The 21,291-nt window shown below is 39.6% G+C and overlaps 1 protein-coding gene across 1 annotated transcript in view; it reads right to left on the bottom strand.

Annotated features, from left to right (window-relative positions):
* Window positions 1–21,291, bottom strand: part of MCC (MCC regulator of WNT signaling pathway) — a 474,315-nt gene extending 453,024 nt beyond the window's left edge. The window contains exon 1 of the mRNA XM_008014163.3: window positions 20,727–21,291. Within this exon, the coding sequence (XP_008012354.1) occupies window positions 20,727–20,881 (155 nt within the window). The 5' untranslated portion in view covers window positions 20,882–21,291. The remainder of the gene's footprint in view (window positions 1–20,726) is intronic.

Raw genomic sequence — 21,291 nt, 5'->3', positions numbered from 1 at the left:
AAAAGAAAAATACAAATTCCTAACAGAAAAAAGTGAGCAAAAAGAAAATTCACAAATTAGAAATACAGTCAATAAGTAAATGAAAAAGACATCCAAACTCACTAGGATTCAAAGAAATGTAAAGTTAAATAATGTTATACCATATTCAGATGTTAGATGATGGAGGTTTAGAAAGGTTATAATAGTTAATGTTACTGAATACACAAGAAAATGGGCACTCTTATAGACTGCTGATGGTAAACTCTGAAAAGCAATTAGGAATCCATTAACCCAGAATTTTTTTTTTTTAATTTTTTTTTTTTAGATGGAGTCTCGCTCTGTTGCCCAGGCTGGAGTGCGGTGGCGCGATCTCGGCTCACTGCAACCTCTGCCTCTCACGTTCAAGCAATTCCCCTGCCTCGGCCTCCCGGGTAGCTGGGACTATAGGCACCTGCCACCACGCCTAGCTAATTTTTTTATTTTTTTTAGTAGAGACAGGGTTTCACCATATTGGCCAGACTGGTCTCCAACTTCTGACCTTGTGATCCACCCGCCTCGACTCCCAAAGTGCTAGGATTACAGGCATAAGTCATCGTGCCCAGCCCAACCCAGATATTAAGAGAGGATGTGTTCATTTGCTAGGGCCACCATAACAAAGTACCATAGACCGAGTGGCTTAAACAATACACATTTATTTTCTCTTGATTCTGAAGGTTACAATTCCAAGATCAAGGTGTCGGCAGGGTTGGTTTCATTGTGAGGCCTCTCTCTCCTTGGTGACAGATGGCTGTCTTCTCCATTTGTTGTCCCATGGTCTTCCCTCTGTGCATGTCTGTGTTCTAATCTGTATGTGTCTGTGCCTGATCTACATGTTTCTGTGGCTCTGGTCTGTGGAAGGGAGTCAGAGCAGCAGGGAACAGTGTGAGCCATAGCTAGAGTCAATCTGGCTGGAAGCAAAGAAAGAGGCTGAGATCTAGGAGGGTACGTGAAGTTGAGTGGCCATTCTGAGCACGGTACATACTTCTTGCAACAAACTTACCCCTAACTAGAATAATATTCACCAATAAAGCCTACTTGATTATTTATTCTCCTTTTCCTGAACCTTCCTAAGCAGTTTGATTTTTATTTGTTTATGCATGTGTATACTTATTGCCTAAGACAAAATACTCCTTAAGGTCAGAAGTTATAATATATTCATCTTTGTATTCCTCCGTGCCTACAGTGTACATTGAATGAATATTTAACAATAAAAATTAATATTCTTAAATTCGTTCTGCTCTGACAGTTATCAGATTCTATAACTATGGAAGATTTAGGAGGTAATCTGTAAAGTAACTATTGATTGTGAATAGCAAATTATTCCTTTTAGAGAAGCTATAATTTATATTAACAAAATAAGGGGCTTTAACTAATTTACAAGATCAGAATGCAATATTTTTTGTGATATCCTCATTCCATATTATTTCACAGATGGTAATTCTGGAAGCATGTAAGCATATGGTTAAAGACAGATTAACATGGTGCAGAGTTTTCCTCTATTTTAGGAATGAGAAAAATCAAAATACTATTTGGGAGTGTGGAGTACCGTATTTTGTCTTAAGGTAATATTAATCTATTGGTTCATTCATTCAATGTTGATTTAGCATCTAATCAACGCATGATGTCAGGTGGTGTGAGAAATACAAAGACATTGTTGCATTCATGAAGCTTACACTCTAGCAGGTGAAAGAAGCAGAATAGAAATTACCATAATACAAGTTAGTATTGGGTAAGTTCTTTATTTTTATTCTATTATTACTTCTAAATTTCAGTTTACTGTGACTACCTAGTAACTAACCATAGATGGATAGCCTATGAAAAGTAGACCACAAAATACTAATTTAAGAATCTCTTTCTAACTTTTATATACCTTGGAGTAGTCAAAATAAAACTGGCTGGGTGCAGTGGCTCACACCTGTAATCCCAGCACTTTGGGAGGACAAGACAGGAGGATCACGTGAGTACGGGAGTTTGAGACCAGCCTGGGCAACACAGTGAGACCCCATCTCCAGAAAAAATTTTAAACTAGCTGGGTATGGGGGTGCATGCCTCTAGTCCCAGTTACTTGGAAGCCTGATGCGAAAGGGTTACTTGAGCCCAGGAGTGTGAGGCTGCAGTGGGCTATAATCACACTACTATGCTCTAGCCTGGATGACAAAGCAAGACCCTGTCTCAAAACAAAACAAAACAAAACAAAACTATGTGGGCAACTGTCCATCAATTTTTCAATAACAACTATAACACAAAATTGTAAGTAGTTTTTAGGTTTACTCTATCTCATAACCTTCACTTAAGAATTGACAAAAAATCCTAACCAAGAGTTCAATGCTTTTGAAAACACTATTACTGCAGGGAATTGAAGGAATTGGATAATAATGACTACTACTAAAGAGAAACTACGGATTTATCAGGGTTAGTTCATGAACAACCAGACAGTTGCCCAATAGAGACTAACTTAAACAGCATGCCTTTCCGTAAGAATATGCTACCACTAAAATCCTGAGCTGGTACCTACAATCCATAAAAATCAAAGTATTTCAGTCCTGAAAAAGCTAATCGAAAAAATCCCAGAAGAAGAAAATGATACTGATTAGAAAGTGATGTAAGACTTATCTAAAGTTACATGACCAGTTAGTAGCAGGGGCACTAAATTTTGGTCACATTGATCTTTTAGATTAGGTAAAATGCACCTAATATGTATTTTCAAAATACAAATTCCTCAGTTAAATTGGACAAAAAGTTGATAAACCTTTTTCTATAAATTATGAAGCATTTGAAATGTTTCTATTAAGTGTTGAGCACTGAGGTTACAAAGGCAAAAGACAAGAAAGCATGGTCTCTGCCTTGAGTATGGGGAGAAAGGAAATGAAAACTATGAGAATATCCAGTGTGAGCAGTGCTGGTGTAGGAGTATGTGCAAGGTGCTAGGGCATCAGGAAAGTGTACACAGAGGAGCAGCTATATGGAAACAGCCTAGAAAAAATGAGAGGGTGCTCATCAGACAGGTAAGGGGGAGAGAAAGGCACTTACGGGAAGCTGCAGGTGCACAGCACCGATGCTTGGAGCAGCCTGGCACGCTGCAGTGAGACAGGAATGCAGCAAGAGATAATGCTGGAGGGGGAGTGGAGTCACCGTGCCAGACGGGCAGGGCCTTAAATTAAACGCCCCTAGAAGGAGTCTGAACTTATCTGTAAGGAACAGGCAACTGTTGAAGGATTTTAGGAAGAGCTGCCTGCTCAGTTCTGTGTTATAGAAAAATGACTTCAGTGTCAGTGCTGAGAGTCCTGGAGAGGGCAAGCCTGCAGATTAGAGCACTAGGATAATACTCCTGGTTAGAGATGAAGTAGCTTAGGAAACCAAAAAGGGAGACAGGGATAAGCCACACTGATTTCATCCTTTGCCTATAATAAATATAAAACTGCCAACACATTTTCAGAAGAGGAAATACCTCCCCAACAATTTTCTCAGAGACTTTCATCCCATTTATTACTGTGAAGTAAAGTCAGCTTAAGACTACATCACATAAGATTGAACAAATAAAGCCCTTTCTTGAAAGCATTAACCTCTAATGTAGAATATTTTGTTAAGCTTCTCATTTCTCAGAAAGAAGTTCTGAAATTTTATTATAAATAAATGCAAAATTCTGATATTTAAAGGAAATGCAGCCACATCGTTATGAAAATGCTTCCCTCCACCCCATCTATTTTCTCACTTCATTTATACTACAAATTTGGGCATGTGGATGTTTTAAATAATAGACAACAGGTGTACTAAACAATGTCACTTGCCATAATATTGAATAGATGCCCAATTAACACCAACATTAAGTCTAAATGCTCTTTCAAGTATCTTCTATATCATTGATGTGAATGTTTTAAATAATTAAACACAAAGCTCATATATAGAGAATTTTCCAAGCAACAGTTTCACAAGTAAATATTCAACTGAGAGTTATATCAGACAAACATTTAATGCTTACTAGTTACACTTAATGCTTATTAGTCACCGTATTTAAAAGCATTATTAAAAAGTAATGGTCTCCAGTAAAGGCTAACATGGGATAATTCAAAAATCTGCATTATTGTAATTTTGTATTGAACTGTACTTTTTATTCTCTACATGCTTTAAAAGACAAATGCATTAAATTGTACACTGAAAAAGTAAATAAATAAGTATATATATTTTGGCAAATTTAAAAAAAAAAGAAAATGCAAATAAAATTTCCTACTGTAAAGTTCTTCCAAAAAAAAAAAAAGCTTATTAGTCAATCTAGAAACTTGTTCAATTTACTTTTTCACTTTGTTAGGTGACAGGGATCCAAATATTTGAAAAAGTAATAGGTCCAGAGTCCTTCTACCTACCCATCTTTTTTTCTCCCATCAGTTAGAGTCATCGATAATCAATGGCATAAATTTAGTAATGACTCATTTACATATTTAAACTGGCATTTTGAAGTGACAATGAGAAGCTGACAATTAACTGTTCTCTAAGGAAATGCCCTTTCTCTCCATATGGTTTCCACTCTGAGACTAAGAATTAAAGAGATTTTTCAATTTATGGAACAACAGAGAGTCTCTCCAGCTGAGACTCCCATGTCATTTCATTTAGAATGCAAATCCCAACATTTTAAATGTCATTCCTACTGATGTTAAGAAGGCAGTTATAAAATGAAAAATCACCCTCACCATAGAGCTTTGGTAAATTAAAAAGTAAAGAACTTTAAGACTTTAAGGGAAAATAAGTTTTCTCGTGTTAGCTAGGCCGCATGTATGGTGGGAAATACCCCCAAGAAGCCATGTTACCTTAGCTCCTCACCTTAAAATGAAAATACTAATTCCTGTTGCAAAGATTACATAAGATAATGTATGGTCTGATTGTAAACTATAAAGGTTTGTGTAAACATATGCCATTATTACTTTAGACTTCCACTGATATTTGACTCAAAATAAAAAGACTGTAAAATGGCCTTGTGGGCCAGAGGAAAAATCAAAAGTACCCTGAAAAACATAGTTACTAAAAATGCATGTGAACGAATTCATTTACAGATTCAACACAATCCTTATAAAACTCTCAGCCATGCTTTTTGAAAAGATTGAAAACTAATCCTAAAATTCATATCAATACTCAAGGGACCAACCACAGACTAAAAATCTTGAAAAAGAAGAACAAAGTTGGACAATTCGTATTTCCCGATTTCAAAACTTAGAACACAGCAACAGTAATCAAGACAGTATGGTACTAGTATAAGGATAGGCACACAGAGCAATGGAAAGGACTTGAGAGTTCAGAAATACATTCTTACATGTATGGTCTATTGATTTTTGACAAGGGTGTCAAGAAAATGGGAAAAAGACTAGTACTTTCAACAAATGGCTGTTGACAACTGAATATGCACATTCAAAGGGATCCTTTCTTCACACCATACACAAAAATGAACTCAAATGGATCATAGACTTAAGTATAAGAGCTAAAACTATAAAACTCTTAGAAGAAAACATTTAAATTCTTTCTGACCTTTAGTTAGACAAAGCCTTTTTAGCGACAGTATCAAAACACAAGCAATAAATGCCACAGAATGTACAATGTCCATAGCAGGCAAGTCTAGAGAGGCAGTAGACTACTGGTTGCCTAGGGCTGGAGTGGTTGGGGGAAATAGGGATGACCACTAATGGGTTTCATTTTGAGGTGATGAAACTATTCTAAAATTGGTTGCAATGATTGTTACTCTGAATATATGAGACCATTGAATTATATGCTTTAAATGGGTTAATTGTGTAGTATGTCAATTATATCTCAATAAAGCTAGTTAAATATAACTTAAAGAAATGTATGTGAAAAGCTGCATCGGGTAGTGGTCATGACCTTCATTTGTTAAACATGAGTTTGAATTCAGGTCCTACTGACTGTGGAATCTTGAGCAAATAACAATAATTCTGAGTCTGTTTTTCTTATCTTTAAATTCTGTAATAAAAATTCCTTTCTCAAAGGAATGAGTATTAAATGAGATCATGCAGACTAAGTGCTTACTTGGCACAGCCTAGCATACAGTGAGCACTCAATAATATTAGCTATTAAAAGAAGAGACATATGGGCCTAGACTGTAGGTAATTGCTAAAAACAAAACAAAACAAAAACCAGTAAGTTGGTTGAGGCATTTCTGTAAATGTTATTTGTTAAATTATATATAAACTTAATAATAAACAGGGTGCTTCCAAATAGGCAGGCTCACTTCGAAACACTCAATAAAAAGAGAAAGGTCATAATCATAGGTCCTAACAGAAATACGGAGGCTGGATTTACCTTTTCACCTAAAACAGCTAGAAAACCAGACAAAATACATGAAATAATGATTTTCAGACATTATATAACAGCATAAGAATACATTCCATGAGTAAAGGGCAACAAGCAAGGTGGGCCTACACTTATATCAACTTGCTGCCTGGAGGCAGTCTATCGGCCGCAGAACAGGAGGGAAAATTCAGACTGCACCCAGTGGTCTCACTGAGTTGAGGGGAGAGAGAACAAAATTCAGGGAAGGCAGGCAGATTAAATTTGTGGTGCAAAGGGAAGAGGAAGGAATGCTTTAGATAAGAGGAGCTCCACAGATGTGAAGAGTAGGCTAATTTAAATTAGCCCTAGTCTAAAGACTCCTCTGGTCATGCCAAACAAAGTTTAAAGGCAAGCTTCCAAAAGAGCCAAACTCAACTGCAAGCCACAACAAAGTACAGAAATACAATACAAAAACCAGCATCCAACAAGTTAATACATCTGGTATCCAATTAAATGTAACTAGGCTTGCAAAGAAGCAGAAAACAGTTCCATAACCATGAGAAAAATCAATCATTAAACCCAGAAATGATAGACATGATGGAATTGGCAGATAAGAATTTAAAAGTTATAAATATGCTCCATATGTTCAAATGGAACTTCTAGAGGTAAAAAATACAATATGAATACAATATGAAAAATGCAATATCACTCCACTTTTTGGTGATGACACTAAGACAGAGGCAGGGTCTGGTGCCAACTCATATAGTAGCAGAGCCAACTTTCCTGGCTCTGATCCAGGGCTCTTTCCACTATGCTGCAGAGAAATAACATGATCTGACAGACACTTTAGTTGGATACTGGCTGCTGTATGCCTGGGCCTTAGGTGGAATGTTGAGGGAGCAACGGTAGAAGTAGGAGTCTGTTACAATAGACTTGGTGACAAACAAGTGATGGTTTGGACCTCAGTGGTAGAAAGGAAGATGGTAAGAAACAGTTGAATATTAGGTATATTTTAAAGAGTTGGTAGGGTTGCTGATGGGTTGGATGTAGCACTTGCAAAGAGGAGAATGCAAGAAGACTTCAAGTTTTTAACTTGAACCTCTAGCAAGGGAGTAGCCATTTACTGTAATGGAGAAAACTGAGAGAGGAGCAGCTTGGGGAGAGGAGTCACGAATTCGGTTCTGTACATGGTAAGCTTGGGATGCCATCAGACATGGAAGTCAAGTGTGCAGTTATTGCATATAGCTGTCTGAAATTCAAGGGAGAGATTGAAGTTAGAGATATGGGAAGAGTAAAGATGGTGGACAAATGACTAAAGTTTGGAAGCTCTGGGCTTTAAGGGTCTTTAGATAAGAGGAATCTGTGATCCGATAATGTGGCATCATGTTCCTCAGGCAAAGCAGTCTCTTGCCAGTCTCAAAAGAGTCCTTCTTATCATTATGGCTTCTCACACTATTTGTCAGGATTATCCACTCTCTTTCCCTGTGTTTCTGCAGTATCTGTCTCGTATGGCTACTGTGAGTATTACGTAAGCTATATGAATATCTGGTAAGCACTCCATACGTGTTAGCTGTATCTTATCTGAAACAGATAATCCTGTTTCTCAAAAGTAATATGGTTTCACTTGTATGTGAATGCTCATAATGCCTTTATTTACAATAGCCTAAACCTAGATACAACCTAAATGTCCATCAACTAATGAATGGATAAACAAATTGTGGTACCTTCATACAATGAAATGTTAGTAATAAAAAGGAACTACTGATACATGTAAAAGTATGCATGAATTTCACAAGCATGACATTGCTCAAAAAAAAGTCAGATGCAAAAATAATACATGCTGTATGATTCCATTTATGTGAAATACTAAAAGACAAATCTAATCTGTAGTGACAGAAAGCAGATCAGTGGTTGCAGGGGACTGGGTTTGGGGTAGCAATTGACTAGGAAGGGGCACAGGAAACTTGTGTTATGAAAATCAATTGAATTATGAAATTCAATTGTGGTGGTGGTTATAGGGGTATATACATTTGCCAAAACTCATTGAAATATATACTTTAAATGGGTTCCTTTTATAGCATGTCAGTAAATCAGAGAATATTGCATATCAGTTAGTGCTCCTCAAAAGTAATATGGTTTCACTTGTATGTGAATGTTCATAATGCCAATGTGTCCTCTTCAAAATTCTCTCCCATGTTACTGTACAATCCTAAATAGGGATCTATTTTTTATCTTGAGCTACCTCAAGGGGAGTTCTGTAGGGTGTTTTTTTAACCTAATTAAAAAATGAAATAGGATCATATTTTTCTTTGACTTATCTTGGTAGGCTGATTACTTTATGGCTGGTCTTAGGATTTTAATGGTTTCTCTTTTTTCTTCTTTATTGTTCCACTTAGGTTCAGATTATACTTTTCTTAGTGACACTATGGCTTCATTGTAGCTTTGAGGCTTTCAGTGCTATTCAGTTTCTTTGATGCTTGGCTTTGGTTATGCTGCTGTTTCAATCTCACAAAGGCTCTCTTTTAAAAATTGTGTTCCAGAGTTACTGCTTCCAAGAAGAAAAAATATATTGCAGGTTTTATACTTATGTCACAAGAATCTACTTTGCCATAAGGAATGTAGAGGTCATAGTCTTTCTGTTCCATTTATCTTTGGTTCAAGTGACTCTTTCAACCCTTTCAAAGTCAGATGACTTTTCTCTCTTGCCTCCCCAAGTTCAATTTCTGCTAACACTGAATAAGGGTGAATAGTAGATTATGTTTAAGATGTATATAAATTTGTAGTTCTTTAGTTAAGCAAACTACCATATTCTCCATTAAATCTGAAAACCTTTTGTTGTTTATAGTTGTTGTTGCTGCTGTTGTTTAAGGAGGACTGAGCAAAGTGCCTGCAAGCAATTTTAGGTCATATATTTCACTGATAACTTCAGTTTTGACTAATTCTCTAATAACACAGTATATGGAGCAATGAAGGTGTTTATTCTAGCATTATAGAAAATATCATATTTCAAAACTTCTAAGATGCACAGTTTAACACTGTGAAATCTGAATGTTTCTTAAAATTTATTGGCCTTGTGCCAACACAGTTACCATTGCCTGTTCTGCGTGAATCAGGTTGTTATTCCTTGTAAAATGGACTAGATAACTGCAAACCTCAGGGCTTCCTAAAGAATACAAGTCGTGGTTATTGTCTGAGAAACTTCCATCAACATCTTCCAGTAAGATCAGGAGGGTCAACATCAATACTTGCAGAAAGTGTGTAGGCATCTTAGAAGAAAATACTATAGAAAATAGTATGCTGCATACCTAAATATTTTAATGTCACAGAGGTTGATGTGAAACACAACATCAATATCTAAATCAAAAAGTGATTTGGAAGACTTGGATTTTATTATTTTTATTTATTTTATTTTATTTCAGACAGGGTCTTGCTCTGTTGCCCAGGCTGAATGCAGTGGGTATTCACAACTCACTGCAGCCTTGACCTCCCAGGCTCACGTGATGCTCCCACCTCAGCCTCCTGAGTAGCCGGGACTACAGGTTCAGGCTACCATGCCTGGCTAATCTTTGTAATTTCTTTGTAAAGACACAGTTTCTCCATGTTGCTCAGGCTCGTCTTGAACTCCTAGGTTCAAGAGATCCACCTGACTCAGCCTCCCAAAGTGCTGGGATTGCAGGCATGAGCCACTGCAGCTGGCCAAGACTTGGATTTTAAATGTGAAAAGGTTTTAGAATTATTTTAAACAATGTGATTAGCCTATTTCCCTTTTTATATATGTACAAGAGTGCAATATGATAAAAATCTATAACTTAACAATTTTAAGGGAGTCCTTTCAGTAAGAATTTTAAAATTCTAAGTAGTAAGAATTATTTTGCCATAGTTTAATTGGTATATAAAATAATGGTTTGTCCTAGTCTTTGGCAACTTAGATTTAATGAAATTCTAAAACAAATAAATAAAAACTATCTAAATAGTCAACAACAGGACAATAATTAAATTAATTAAATAAATAATGAGATCACAACAAATATAAATTTTTTTGGCCGAGCGTGGTGGTTCATGCCTATAATCCCAGCACTTTGGGAGGCCGAGGTGGGTGGATCACGAGGTCAGAAGTTTGAGACCAGCCTGGCAAACATGGTGAAATCCCATCTCTACTAAAAATGCAAAAAAATTAGCCAGGCATGGTGGTGTGCACCTATAGTCCCAGCTACTCAGGAGGCTGAGGCAGAGGAATTGCTTGAACCCGGGAGGCAGAAGTTGCAGTGAGCCAAAATTGTGCCACTTTACTCCAGCCTAGGTGACAGAGTGAGACTCCATCTCAAAAAAATAAAAAATAAAAATAGGGGGGCACACCCAAGATGCCCGAAAAGAAACAGCTCCAGCCTCCAGCTCCCAGCGTGAGCGACACAGAAGACGGGTGATTTCTGCATTTTCACCTGAGGTACCAGGTTCATCTCACGGGGGCATGTCGGACAGTTGGTGCTGGTCTGCAGGTGCAGCCCAACCTACCAGAGCTGAAGCAGGGCATTGCTTCACCTGGGAAGCGCAAGGGGGAAGGGAATTCCTTTCCCTAACCAAAGGAAATTGAGACACACAACACCTGGAAAATCGGGTATCTCCCACCCTAATACTGCGCTTTACCAAGGGTCTTAGTAAACGGCACTCCAGGAGATTATATCCCACACCTGGCCCAGAGGGTCCCACGCCCATGGAGCCTCCCTCATTGCTAGCACAGCAGTCTGAGATCTAACTGCAAGGCAGCAGCGAGGCTGGGGGAAGGACGCCCGCCACTGCAGAGGTTTAAGTAGGTAAACAAAGCCACTGGGAAGCTTGAATTGGGTGGAGCCCACCACAGCTCAAGGAGGCCTGCCTGCCTCTGTAGACTCCACCTCTGGGGACAGGGCATAGCTAAACAAAAAGCAGCAGAAACAGCAGAGGTAAATGTCCCTATCTGACAGCTTTGAAGAGAGCAGTGGATCTCCCAGCACAGAAGCTGAGATCTGAGAACGGATAGACTGCCTGCTCAAGTGGGTCCCTGACCCCTGAGTAGCCTAACTGGGAGACATCCCCCACTAGGTGCAGACCGACACCTCACACCTCACACGGCTGTGTACACCCCTGAGAAGAAGCTTCCAGAGCAAGAATCAGACAGCAACACTCGCTGTGCAGCAATATTATATCTTCTGCAGCCTCTGTTGCTGATACCCAGGCAAACAGGGTCTGGAGTGGACCTCAAGCAATCTCCAACAGACCTACAGCTGAGGGTCCTGACTGTTAGAAGGAAAACTAACAAACAGAAAGGACACCCACACCAAAACCCCATCAGAACGTCACCATCATCAAAGACCAAAGGCAGATAAAATCACAAAGATGGGGAAAAAGCAGTGCAGAAAAGCTGGAAATTCAAAAAATCAGAGCACATCTCCCTCGCCAAAGGAACGCAGCTCATCATCAGCAATGGAACAAAGCTGGATGGAGAATGACTTTGACGAGCTGAGAGAAGGCGGCTTCAGTCCATCAAACTACTCAGAGCTAAAGGAGGAACTACAAAACCAGCGCAAAGAAACTAAAAACTTTGAAAAAAGATTTGGCGAATGGCTAACTAGAATAACCAATGTAGAGAAGTCCTTAAAAGAACTGATAGAGATGAAAACCATAACACGAGAACTACGTGACAAATGCACAAGCTTCAGTAACCGACTCGATCAACAGGAAGAAAGAGTATCAGTGATTGAAGATCAAATGAATGAAATGAAGCGAGAAGAGAAGTGTAGAGAAAAAAAGAGTAAAAAGAAATGAACAAAGCCTCCAAGAAATATGGGATTTTGTGAAAAGACCAAATCTATGTCTGATTGGGGTGCCTGAAAGTGACAGGGAAAATGGAACCAAGTTGGAAAACACTCTGCAGGATATCATCCAGGAGAACTTCCCCAACCTAGTAAGGCAAGCCAACATTCAAATTCAGGAAATACAGAGAACGCCACGAAGATACTCCTCGAGAAGAGCAACTCCAAGACACATAATTGTCAGATTCACCAAAGTTGAAATGAAGCAAAAAATGTTAAGGGCAGCCAGAGAGAAAGGTCAGGTTACCCACAAAGGGAAGCCCATCAGACTAACAGCAGATATCTCGGCAGAAACTCTCCAAGCCAGAGGAGAGTGGGGGCCAATATTCAACATTCTTAAAGAAAAGAATTTTTAACCCAAAAGTTCATATCCAGCCAAATTAAGTTTCATAAGTGAAGGAGAAATAAAATCCTTTACAGATAAGCAAATGCTTAGAGATTTTGTCACCACCAGGCCTGCCCTACAGGAGACCCTGAAGGAAGCACTAAATATGGAAAGGAACAACTAGTACCAACCACTGCAAAAACATGCCAAAATGTAAAGACCATCGAGGCTAGAAAAAACTGCACCAACTAATGAGGAAAATAACCAGCTAATATCACAATGACAGGATCAAGTTCACACATAACAATATTAACCTTAAATGTAAATGGACTAAATGGTCCAATTAAAAGACACAGACTGGCAAGTTGGATAAAGAGTCAAGACCCATCAGTTTGCTATATTCAGGAGACCCATCTCACGTGCAGAGACACACATAGGCTCAAAATAAAGGGATGGAGGAAGATCTACCAAGCAAATGGAGAACAAAAAGCAAGAAATGGGGAAAGGATTTCCTATTTAATAAATGGTGCTGGGAAAATTGGCTAGCCATAAGCAGAAAGCTGAAACTGGATCCTTTCCTTACTCCTTATACGAAAATTAATTCAAGATGGATTAGCGACTTAAATGTTAGACCTAATACCATAAAAACCCTAGAAGAAAACCTAGGTAATACCATTCGGGACATAGGCACGGGTAAGGATTTCATGTCTAAAACACCAAAAGCAATGGCAACAAAAGCCAAAAGTGACAAATGGGATCTAATTAAACTAAAGAGCTTCTGCACAGCAAAAGAAACTACCATCAGAGTGAACAGGCAACCTACAGAATGGGAGAAAATTTTTGCAATCTACTCATCTGACAAAGGGCTAATATCCAGAGCCTACAAAGAACTCAAACAACCCCATCAAAAAGTGGGCAAAGGATATGAACAGACATTTCTCAAAAGAAGACGTTCATACAGCCAACAGACACATGAAAAAATGCTCGTCATCACTGGCCATCAGAGAAATGCAAATCAAAACCACAATGAGATACCATCTCACACCAGTTAGAATGGCGATCATTAAAAACTCAGGAAACAACAGGTGCTGGAGAGGATGTGGAGAAATAGGAACACTTTTACACTGTTGGTGGGATTGTAAACTAGTTCAACCATTATGGAAAACAGTATGGCGATTCCTCAAGGATCTAGAACTAGAAATATCATATGACCCAGCCATCCCATTCCTGGGGATATACCCAAAGGATTATAAGTCATGCTGCTCTAAAGACACGTGCACACGTGTGTTTATTGCGGCACTATTCACAATAGCAAAGACTTGGAATCAACCCAAATGTCCATCAGTGACAGACTGGATTAAGAAAATGTGGCACATATACACCATGGAATACTTTGCAGCCATAAAAAAGGATGAGTTCGTGTCCTTTGTAGGGACATGGATGCCGCTGGAAACCATCATTCTCAGCAAACTATCGCAAGAACAGAAAACCAAATACCGCATGTTCTCACTCATAGGTGGGAATTGAACAATGAGACCACTTGGACACGGGAAGGGGTACATCACACACTGGGGCCTGTTGTGGGGAGGGGGTAGGGGGAAGGGGCATCATTAGGAGATATACCTAATGTAAATGACGAGTTAATGGGTACAGCACACCAACATGGCACAAGTATACATATGTAACAAACCTGCACGTTGTACACATGTACCCTAGAACTTAAAGTATTAAAAAAAAAAAAAAAGAAAAAGAAATGAGGGCAAAATAAATAAATAAATAAATCATAAATCTTTTTTAACAGCCTTGTTGAGTTATATAATTCACATACCATAATGTTCACCCATTGTTTTTTACTATATTCACAGAGCTGTAAAACTATTACCAAAATCAATTTTAGAACACTTTTATCATTTCAAAACAAGAAATCCTATACTCTTTAGCTCTCATTCATCTATTCTTCCCATTACCCACAAACCTGAGTAATCACTAATCCACTTTCTAGCTCTATAAAACTGTTTACTCTAGACATTTCACATAAATGAAATAATATAACATGTAGCCTTTTGTGACTGGGTTATTTCACTTAGCATTAATGTTTTCAAGGTTCATCCTTGTTGTAGCATGTATTAATACCTCATTCCTTTTGATGGCTGAAAAATATTCCATTATATGGATACATCACATCTTGTTTATTCATTCATCAGATGATGAACATTTGGGTGCATCTTTTGACTATTATAAATAACATTGTTATGAACATTTATTTTCAGTTCTCCTAGCTGTATATCTAGGAGTAGCATTGCTGGGGTTATACACCAATTCTGCGTCTATGTTTTAGAGGAATTGTTAGAGTGTTTTCCAGAGTAGCTGCATCATTTCACATTGCTATCAGCAATATATAAGGGTTCTGATTTCTTTACATCCTTGTCAACACTTATTATTTTCTGACTTTTTGATTATAGTCTTCCTAGTGGGTATAAAGTAGAATCCCATGGTAGTTTTGATTTGCATTTCCCTAGTGGTTAATGATGTTGAGCATCTATCTTTTCATGTGCATATTGGCTATGTGTATGTCTTCCTTGGAGAAATGTCTATTCAGATCCTTTGTCCATTTTTAAATTGAGTTATTTGTCTTTTTATTATTAAGTGTTCTTTATAAATTCTAAATACTAGTCCTTTATCAGATGTACAATTTGTAAATATTTTCTCCCATTCTGCAGCTTTCACTCTTTTGATAGTGTTTTTTGAAGCATAAACTTAAAAAATTTGCAGAAGCCCAATTTATCAATTTTTTCTTTTGTAGCTTGTGCTTTTGGTGTCACATGTAAGAATCCATTGTCAAATTGAAGTTCACAAAGATTTAGCTCTATTTTTTCTTCTAAGAGTTTAATAGTTTTAGTTCTTATATTTAAGTTTTTGATACATTTTGAGGTGATTTTGTAGACAGTGTGAGGAAAGTGTCTAATTTCATTCTTTTATATATGACTATCCAGTTGTCCCAGTATCATTTCTCAAAAGATGATTTTTCCCCCATTTTACCCTTGACCTTGGCATTCTTAATCTTGGTGCTTTTGTTGAAAATCAATTGACATGAATATGTAGGTTTATCCCTGGACTTTCAATTATATTCCATTGACCTATTTGTCTATCATTATGCTAGTACCATACTATCTTAATTACTGTCGCTTTGGAGCAAGTTTTGAAATTAGAAAACATGAATCCTCCAACTTTGTTCTTTTTCAAGATTGTTTTGACTCTTCTGGGTCCTTTGAGTTTCCTCATGAATTTTTAGATCAGTTCATCAATTTCTGCAAAAAAACAGCAGCTGGTATTCTGAGAAGGATTGCATTGATTCTGTAAATCAATTTGGGAAGTATGGCCATCTTAACAATCTTGAGTTTTCCCATCCACGAACATGTGATTTTTTTCCATTTATCCAATCATTTTTAATGTACCCATAGAGGAATGGCATGATGCAAATATATCACTGGGAAAATAGAAATAATATCCCTTGGTTATGGGATTAGAGATAATTTTGATTTTATTTTTGTATATTTCCATGTTTTTCCAAATTTTCAACAACAAGAGTATCTTTTATATAACCCAAAAGAAGTTATTTTTAAAGAAAAAATATCTTTAATAAAATATACACATATCCTCAAAGACCTGAAGACAGAAATACCATTCAACCCAGCAGTCCCATTACTAGATATATACTCAAAGGAACATAAATCGTTGTATTATAAAGACGCACCTGTATGTTCACTGCAGCACTGTTCACAATAGTAAAGACATGGACTCAACCTAAATGCCCATCGATGATAGACAAGACAAAGAAAGTGTGGTACATATACACCATGTAATACTACACAGTCATAAAAAAGAACTAGATCACGTCCTTTGCAGGGACATGGATGGGGCTGGAGGCCATTACCCTTAGCAAATTAACACAGGAACAGAAAACCAAAGATCACATGATTTCACATATAAGTGGGAGCTAAATGGTGAGAACACATGGACACATAGAGTGGAACAACATGCACTGGGGCCTATCAGAGGGTGGAAATTGGGAGGAGGGGGAGGATCAGGAAAAATAACTAATGGGTACTAGGCTTGGTACCCATAACTAGTGGGCACTAGGCTTAGTACCCGTAACTAATGGGTACTAGGCATGGGTGATGAAATAATCTGTACAACAAACCCCCGCGACACAAGTTTACCTATGTAACAAACCTGCACATGTACCCCTGAATTTAAAATAAAAGTTAAAAATATACATATTTAAAATATTACATAGACATGAAAAATAGAAAACGCTTGAAACATTTTCCAATATACATGAACATACCACTGTTTATTCTTGGTCACATTTTCATCAGAATTTTCTGATTGTGTGCTATATGGTAGATACTGTGCTAAGCATTGAGTATACTGTTTTTAAGAAAACAGGTATGATTTCTGCCCTCAGGAAGCCTACATTTAGTGAGAGAATGACAATAAACAGGCAAAGTAGCAAACAGAAAAGGAATTATAAGTTGTAAAGGGCACTTTGAAAGAAAGCAATCAGTACTATGATGGACAATAATGGCAGGATAAAGCAAACCTATTTTGATATAGTGGTCAGGGAAGCTCTCTCTAAGGCATCAACGTTTGAGCTGAGACTTGGGAACGCAAAAATGTTAAGGGCTGGCTTTCAATATTTGTCAAAGATATGTTCAATATAAGCAGTTTCTTATATTGAATGGTAAAAACAAAAAGCTTTAAAATTCCAAGGGGAAAATAATTTCAACAAATAGAGTAACCTCCACCACCTTCTATAATATGATATACAGGGTCCAAAAAATCCAGTACCATAAAATATGTGAAAAGTCATTGTAAGGTTAATGAAATTCACTGAAAGTGTTTACAGTGGTCTCACTGTGCTGCCCAAATCCAGCAGGGTCCCAGCCACAGTTTGGAGCCACTTGACCATAGCTTTCTGTTCCACCTTAACTATTGATGGGGATGATTCTGGGTCCCTTTTACAGGCTAAAGTTCCTTGGCAGAAGCAGCAATTCCAAGAATCTAGGTAGTTGATGCCTTTTTTGTCAGCCTGATGGGAAGACTGGGCCAAGAGAATACTGAAAGCACAAAGTATCACCCCTTACCTCCCTGACATTTCCCCTCATGGCCCAGTTTCTCTTCCACTTATCCTTCCCCCAAACTTAAGATTTCTAGCCTACTCCTGTTTAGAATGAGGGTTAGGCAGAGGACCAGAGCAAATACAGTTGAATGTGGATTATTAGGGGAGGGGGGCTTATCATAGGTATTAACTGCTACCTGCCCACCCAGTATGTATTTCCTGCTCTTAGTAACAGAACCCAGATTTTGTTTAGGAGGTAATGTGCCTAGTTGAATTATATGCTTCCTCAGACTCTACTGAAGTAGACATGGTTAAGTGATGTAGTTTGACCAATAAGATGTCAATTAAGGGATTTGGGAAAGTTCTGCTTTAATGATATAGGAACCACTTATTTCCACTTTCTTTTACATCTTCTTCCCTAGAATTTGGGGATGAGGAGGGAGACAGGGCAATCGTCTTTGGACTATGAGATAATCATGAAGATGAATGCTTTATGTGAAAAATGGTGTTGGAGAAAGGTAGAACATAGCTGGGGACTGACACCACTGCAGAGCTGCTGCCCCAACCTAGATAGCCTACCTCCAGATTTCTACGAGGTGACAAAGCCAACCCTTCTTTGACTGTGGTTAGGTTACTGTGACGACATATAGTCATCTGAAATCCTAACAGGTACAGCTGTCTACCACGAACATAAATTTATCGTCTTTGGATGAATCCAAAGTTTTTAAGGTTTTAATGTAAAAAGTCCAACTTTCATGTCTGATAAAACAGGAAATGCACAACCCTCCAAACCATATCACCCACTACAGAGTGGTAAGTATAGGTCATTAAATGAAAGCAGCACAGAAAAGTGGCTTCAGAGAGGGAGTCATTTCATGCCCCTTACCTTCATTAGCCCCACTCCCCAAGTCATACCACATAAACGTAAATTCCAGGTAAAACTGTGCTTACTACGTAAACACACTTCCAGACAAGTTCCTTATTGCCCTACATTGCCATCCCTAAACTTCTCCTACATGGCAATTCTGCCACAGCATAATTCCCAGGGCACCTCCACCCACAGTTAAAGTTATGATTTAGGGTTCATTACTACACATACCTTGAAACTTTTAAGCAGACACATTAAAGTAATGCGGCTCAAGGAATGTTAACAACTTTTTCCACTTTTGCCCCAGCCAGTTTCTACTCCAGTCCAAAACGGCTTCTTTATCACCACTCGCTTTACTCAAATTACGCTTACAGAATTCATTATCCTCCAGGGTAGAATCACCAAAAATAATGTGAGCATTTATACAGAAAGTGTAGTTCAGATAAAGCAATATATTAATAGGCCAAATTAGAAAAGAATAGCACGCTGCTAGTTTTCTATATGCATTCTTGTCCGTGTGAAATTAAACTTTTTTGCATCCATGCTGGGAGCGGTGGCTCAGGCCTATAATCTCAGCACTTTGGGAGGCCAAGGCAGGCGGATCACTTGAGGTCATAAGTTCAAGACCAGCCTGGCCAAATGGTGAAGCCCCTTCTCTACTAAAAATACAAAAAGTAGCCAGGAATGGTGGTGGACACCTGTAATCCCAGCTACTTGGGAGGCTGAGGCAGGAGAATCTCTTGAACCAGGAGGCGGAGGTTGCAGTGAGCCAAGACCACGTCACTGCACTCCAGCCTGGGTGATAAAGCGAGATTCTGTCTTAAAAAAAAAAAAAAAAGCATCCAAAGTTGAATGGAGTCTGCTTTTATTATTGCCAATGAGATAATAACCTTTCAAGTAGGAAAACAACAAAAAGGAAAACTATGTAATGAAATTTTTTTTAAATCCCAGAACCAAAATAAGTAAAGATTTCCAGATAGAAATTTGCGTGGAGTCAATCAGAGTTACATATTATTTTCATTTCCGAACAGAATTACTCCATCAAGTTTTCTGATATCTTTCTAATGTTTCTCAGTAAAACATTAGGAAAGTAATAAAAATTCACCTAAGAATGATCAAAATTGCATTGAGTCCCAAATATATATATATATTTTTTGTAACTGCTAATTCTTACATGTTAAATTACCTGTTTCGGAGAGCTTTCTAAATTTTAAGGGAAAAATTCCGTACTCTTTCTTTTTAAGGTAGGCAAGGACAATCAGGAAGCAGCCTGGATTTTCAGAAACGATCTTTAGCATCACCAAGACAAAGACTAAAGAAACATGTAATGCACAACTTAGGCTGCTCTTTCATCGGAGGCAATTCAAATTTCCACGGATACCAAGTCTTCAGTGTCCGGTGTCAACCTTTCAATAAAAGCATACCAGAAACTGTTGCGATTGCCTTCTTCACCACGAGAGTCTAAACGACACAAATCTGGGCAGAAGTAATTATCTGGCCAAGCCGGGAGGCACGAAGCTTAAATACCATCCCTGTAGGAGGTGTGGGGGATCCGAAGCAAACACCCCAAAGTTTGTTTGTGGGTGGAGGCGCGGAGGCGCCCGGAGCCACCCGCGGGGCTCACCTGGTCAGCGCACTGAGCCGGGTAGGAGTTGGGTCTAGCCAGAGTTTGCTCCTGAGCGCTTCGTTCCCCTCAGGCTAGTGCGTTTAAATCAGTACTGGGTGGCAAACGACGCCCATTCTTTGGGCTCTGAAGTTTGGAATTCATGGGTTCTGCGGCATAAGAAAGTTCTTCGCAGGTTATTTCCATGTTCGCGGCTGTCGCTTAGCGCATCTCCTCCCGGTGCGGCCCCAGGCTATCCACCGAGCCGCCTACGAGATCGCTGCCCTGTGCCGCAGCATCTTGATGCCCAGGACCCCGAGGCTGTGGGGCAGCCCCTCCTACTTGGGATAAGCGGCCAGAACTCCTTTCCCCACTGGGAAGAACACTCCCAGCCCCGGGAAGAGTGCGCATCCTAAGGAGATATCTCCTAACGCCTAAACAAAGACAGCGCTGGGAAAAGTTAGACCAACTGGCACCCCCGCAAGGCGAAGAGAGCAGCCCCTTGGCCTTGGTGGCCGAGCCGGCTACGCGCTTTCGGAGTCGCGGCCAACTTTTCCCGCGAGCTTCTGAGCAACTTGCCGCAAGTTGGGGCGAAGGGGCAGATCAGGGGTCAAGGGCGCGCTGACAGGCTGATCTCGCCCCAGTCGTTTTCCTCGTACCTCCCCGCGTACCTGCTGATGTATCCGTCCCCGTCGCCGTCGCATGTCTGAAAGAGGCGCCGCATCCTCTCCTCCTCGCCGGTACTGGACGTGTCGCTGCTGCTGCCACCGCCGCCGCCGCCGCTGCTGGCGCTCCCCGCAGCCGCTGCCGCCGCGGCCGCCATCATGCGCCCGTTCCCTGCTTGGGAGGAGGAGAACGCGCGGCCGCAGCAGGAATCCGCCGGGCGCGCAAGCTGCCTGCAGCCCCGAACCTGCCTGACAACGGAGCATGCCCAGTGGCCGCCAGGGCGCTCCAGGCGAGGGATTCCACCTCTCCGGGTTTTGCCCGGGTTGGGAAGATGGGCGCTCTGGAATCGCACGAGTAGGCACCTCAGGGAAGAGGGAGGAGGGGAAGGTGGCTAGAGGAGTCAGAGAGCCAAGGGTGGCAACGGGAACACGAGAGGAGGCAGAATACACTGGAGACCCCGGGAAGGGTGTCAGCATTGTGCATCCGGCCACGACGCGGGCCCCGGACACTTGGGGACGCTTCAGACAGAGGGCGGGTGTTCTCCCGGCAGAACTCCGACCGCCTGGAGTC

Source organism: Chlorocebus sabaeus, chromosome 23, assembly GCF_047675955.1.
Source record: "Chlorocebus sabaeus isolate Y175 chromosome 23, mChlSab1.0.hap1, whole genome shotgun sequence".
In the NCBI taxonomy this organism is placed as follows: domain Eukaryota; kingdom Metazoa; phylum Chordata; class Mammalia; order Primates; family Cercopithecidae; genus Chlorocebus; species Chlorocebus sabaeus.
The sequence above is the reverse complement of the archived record's forward strand: the minus strand, read 5'-3'. Positions and strand labels throughout refer to the sequence as shown.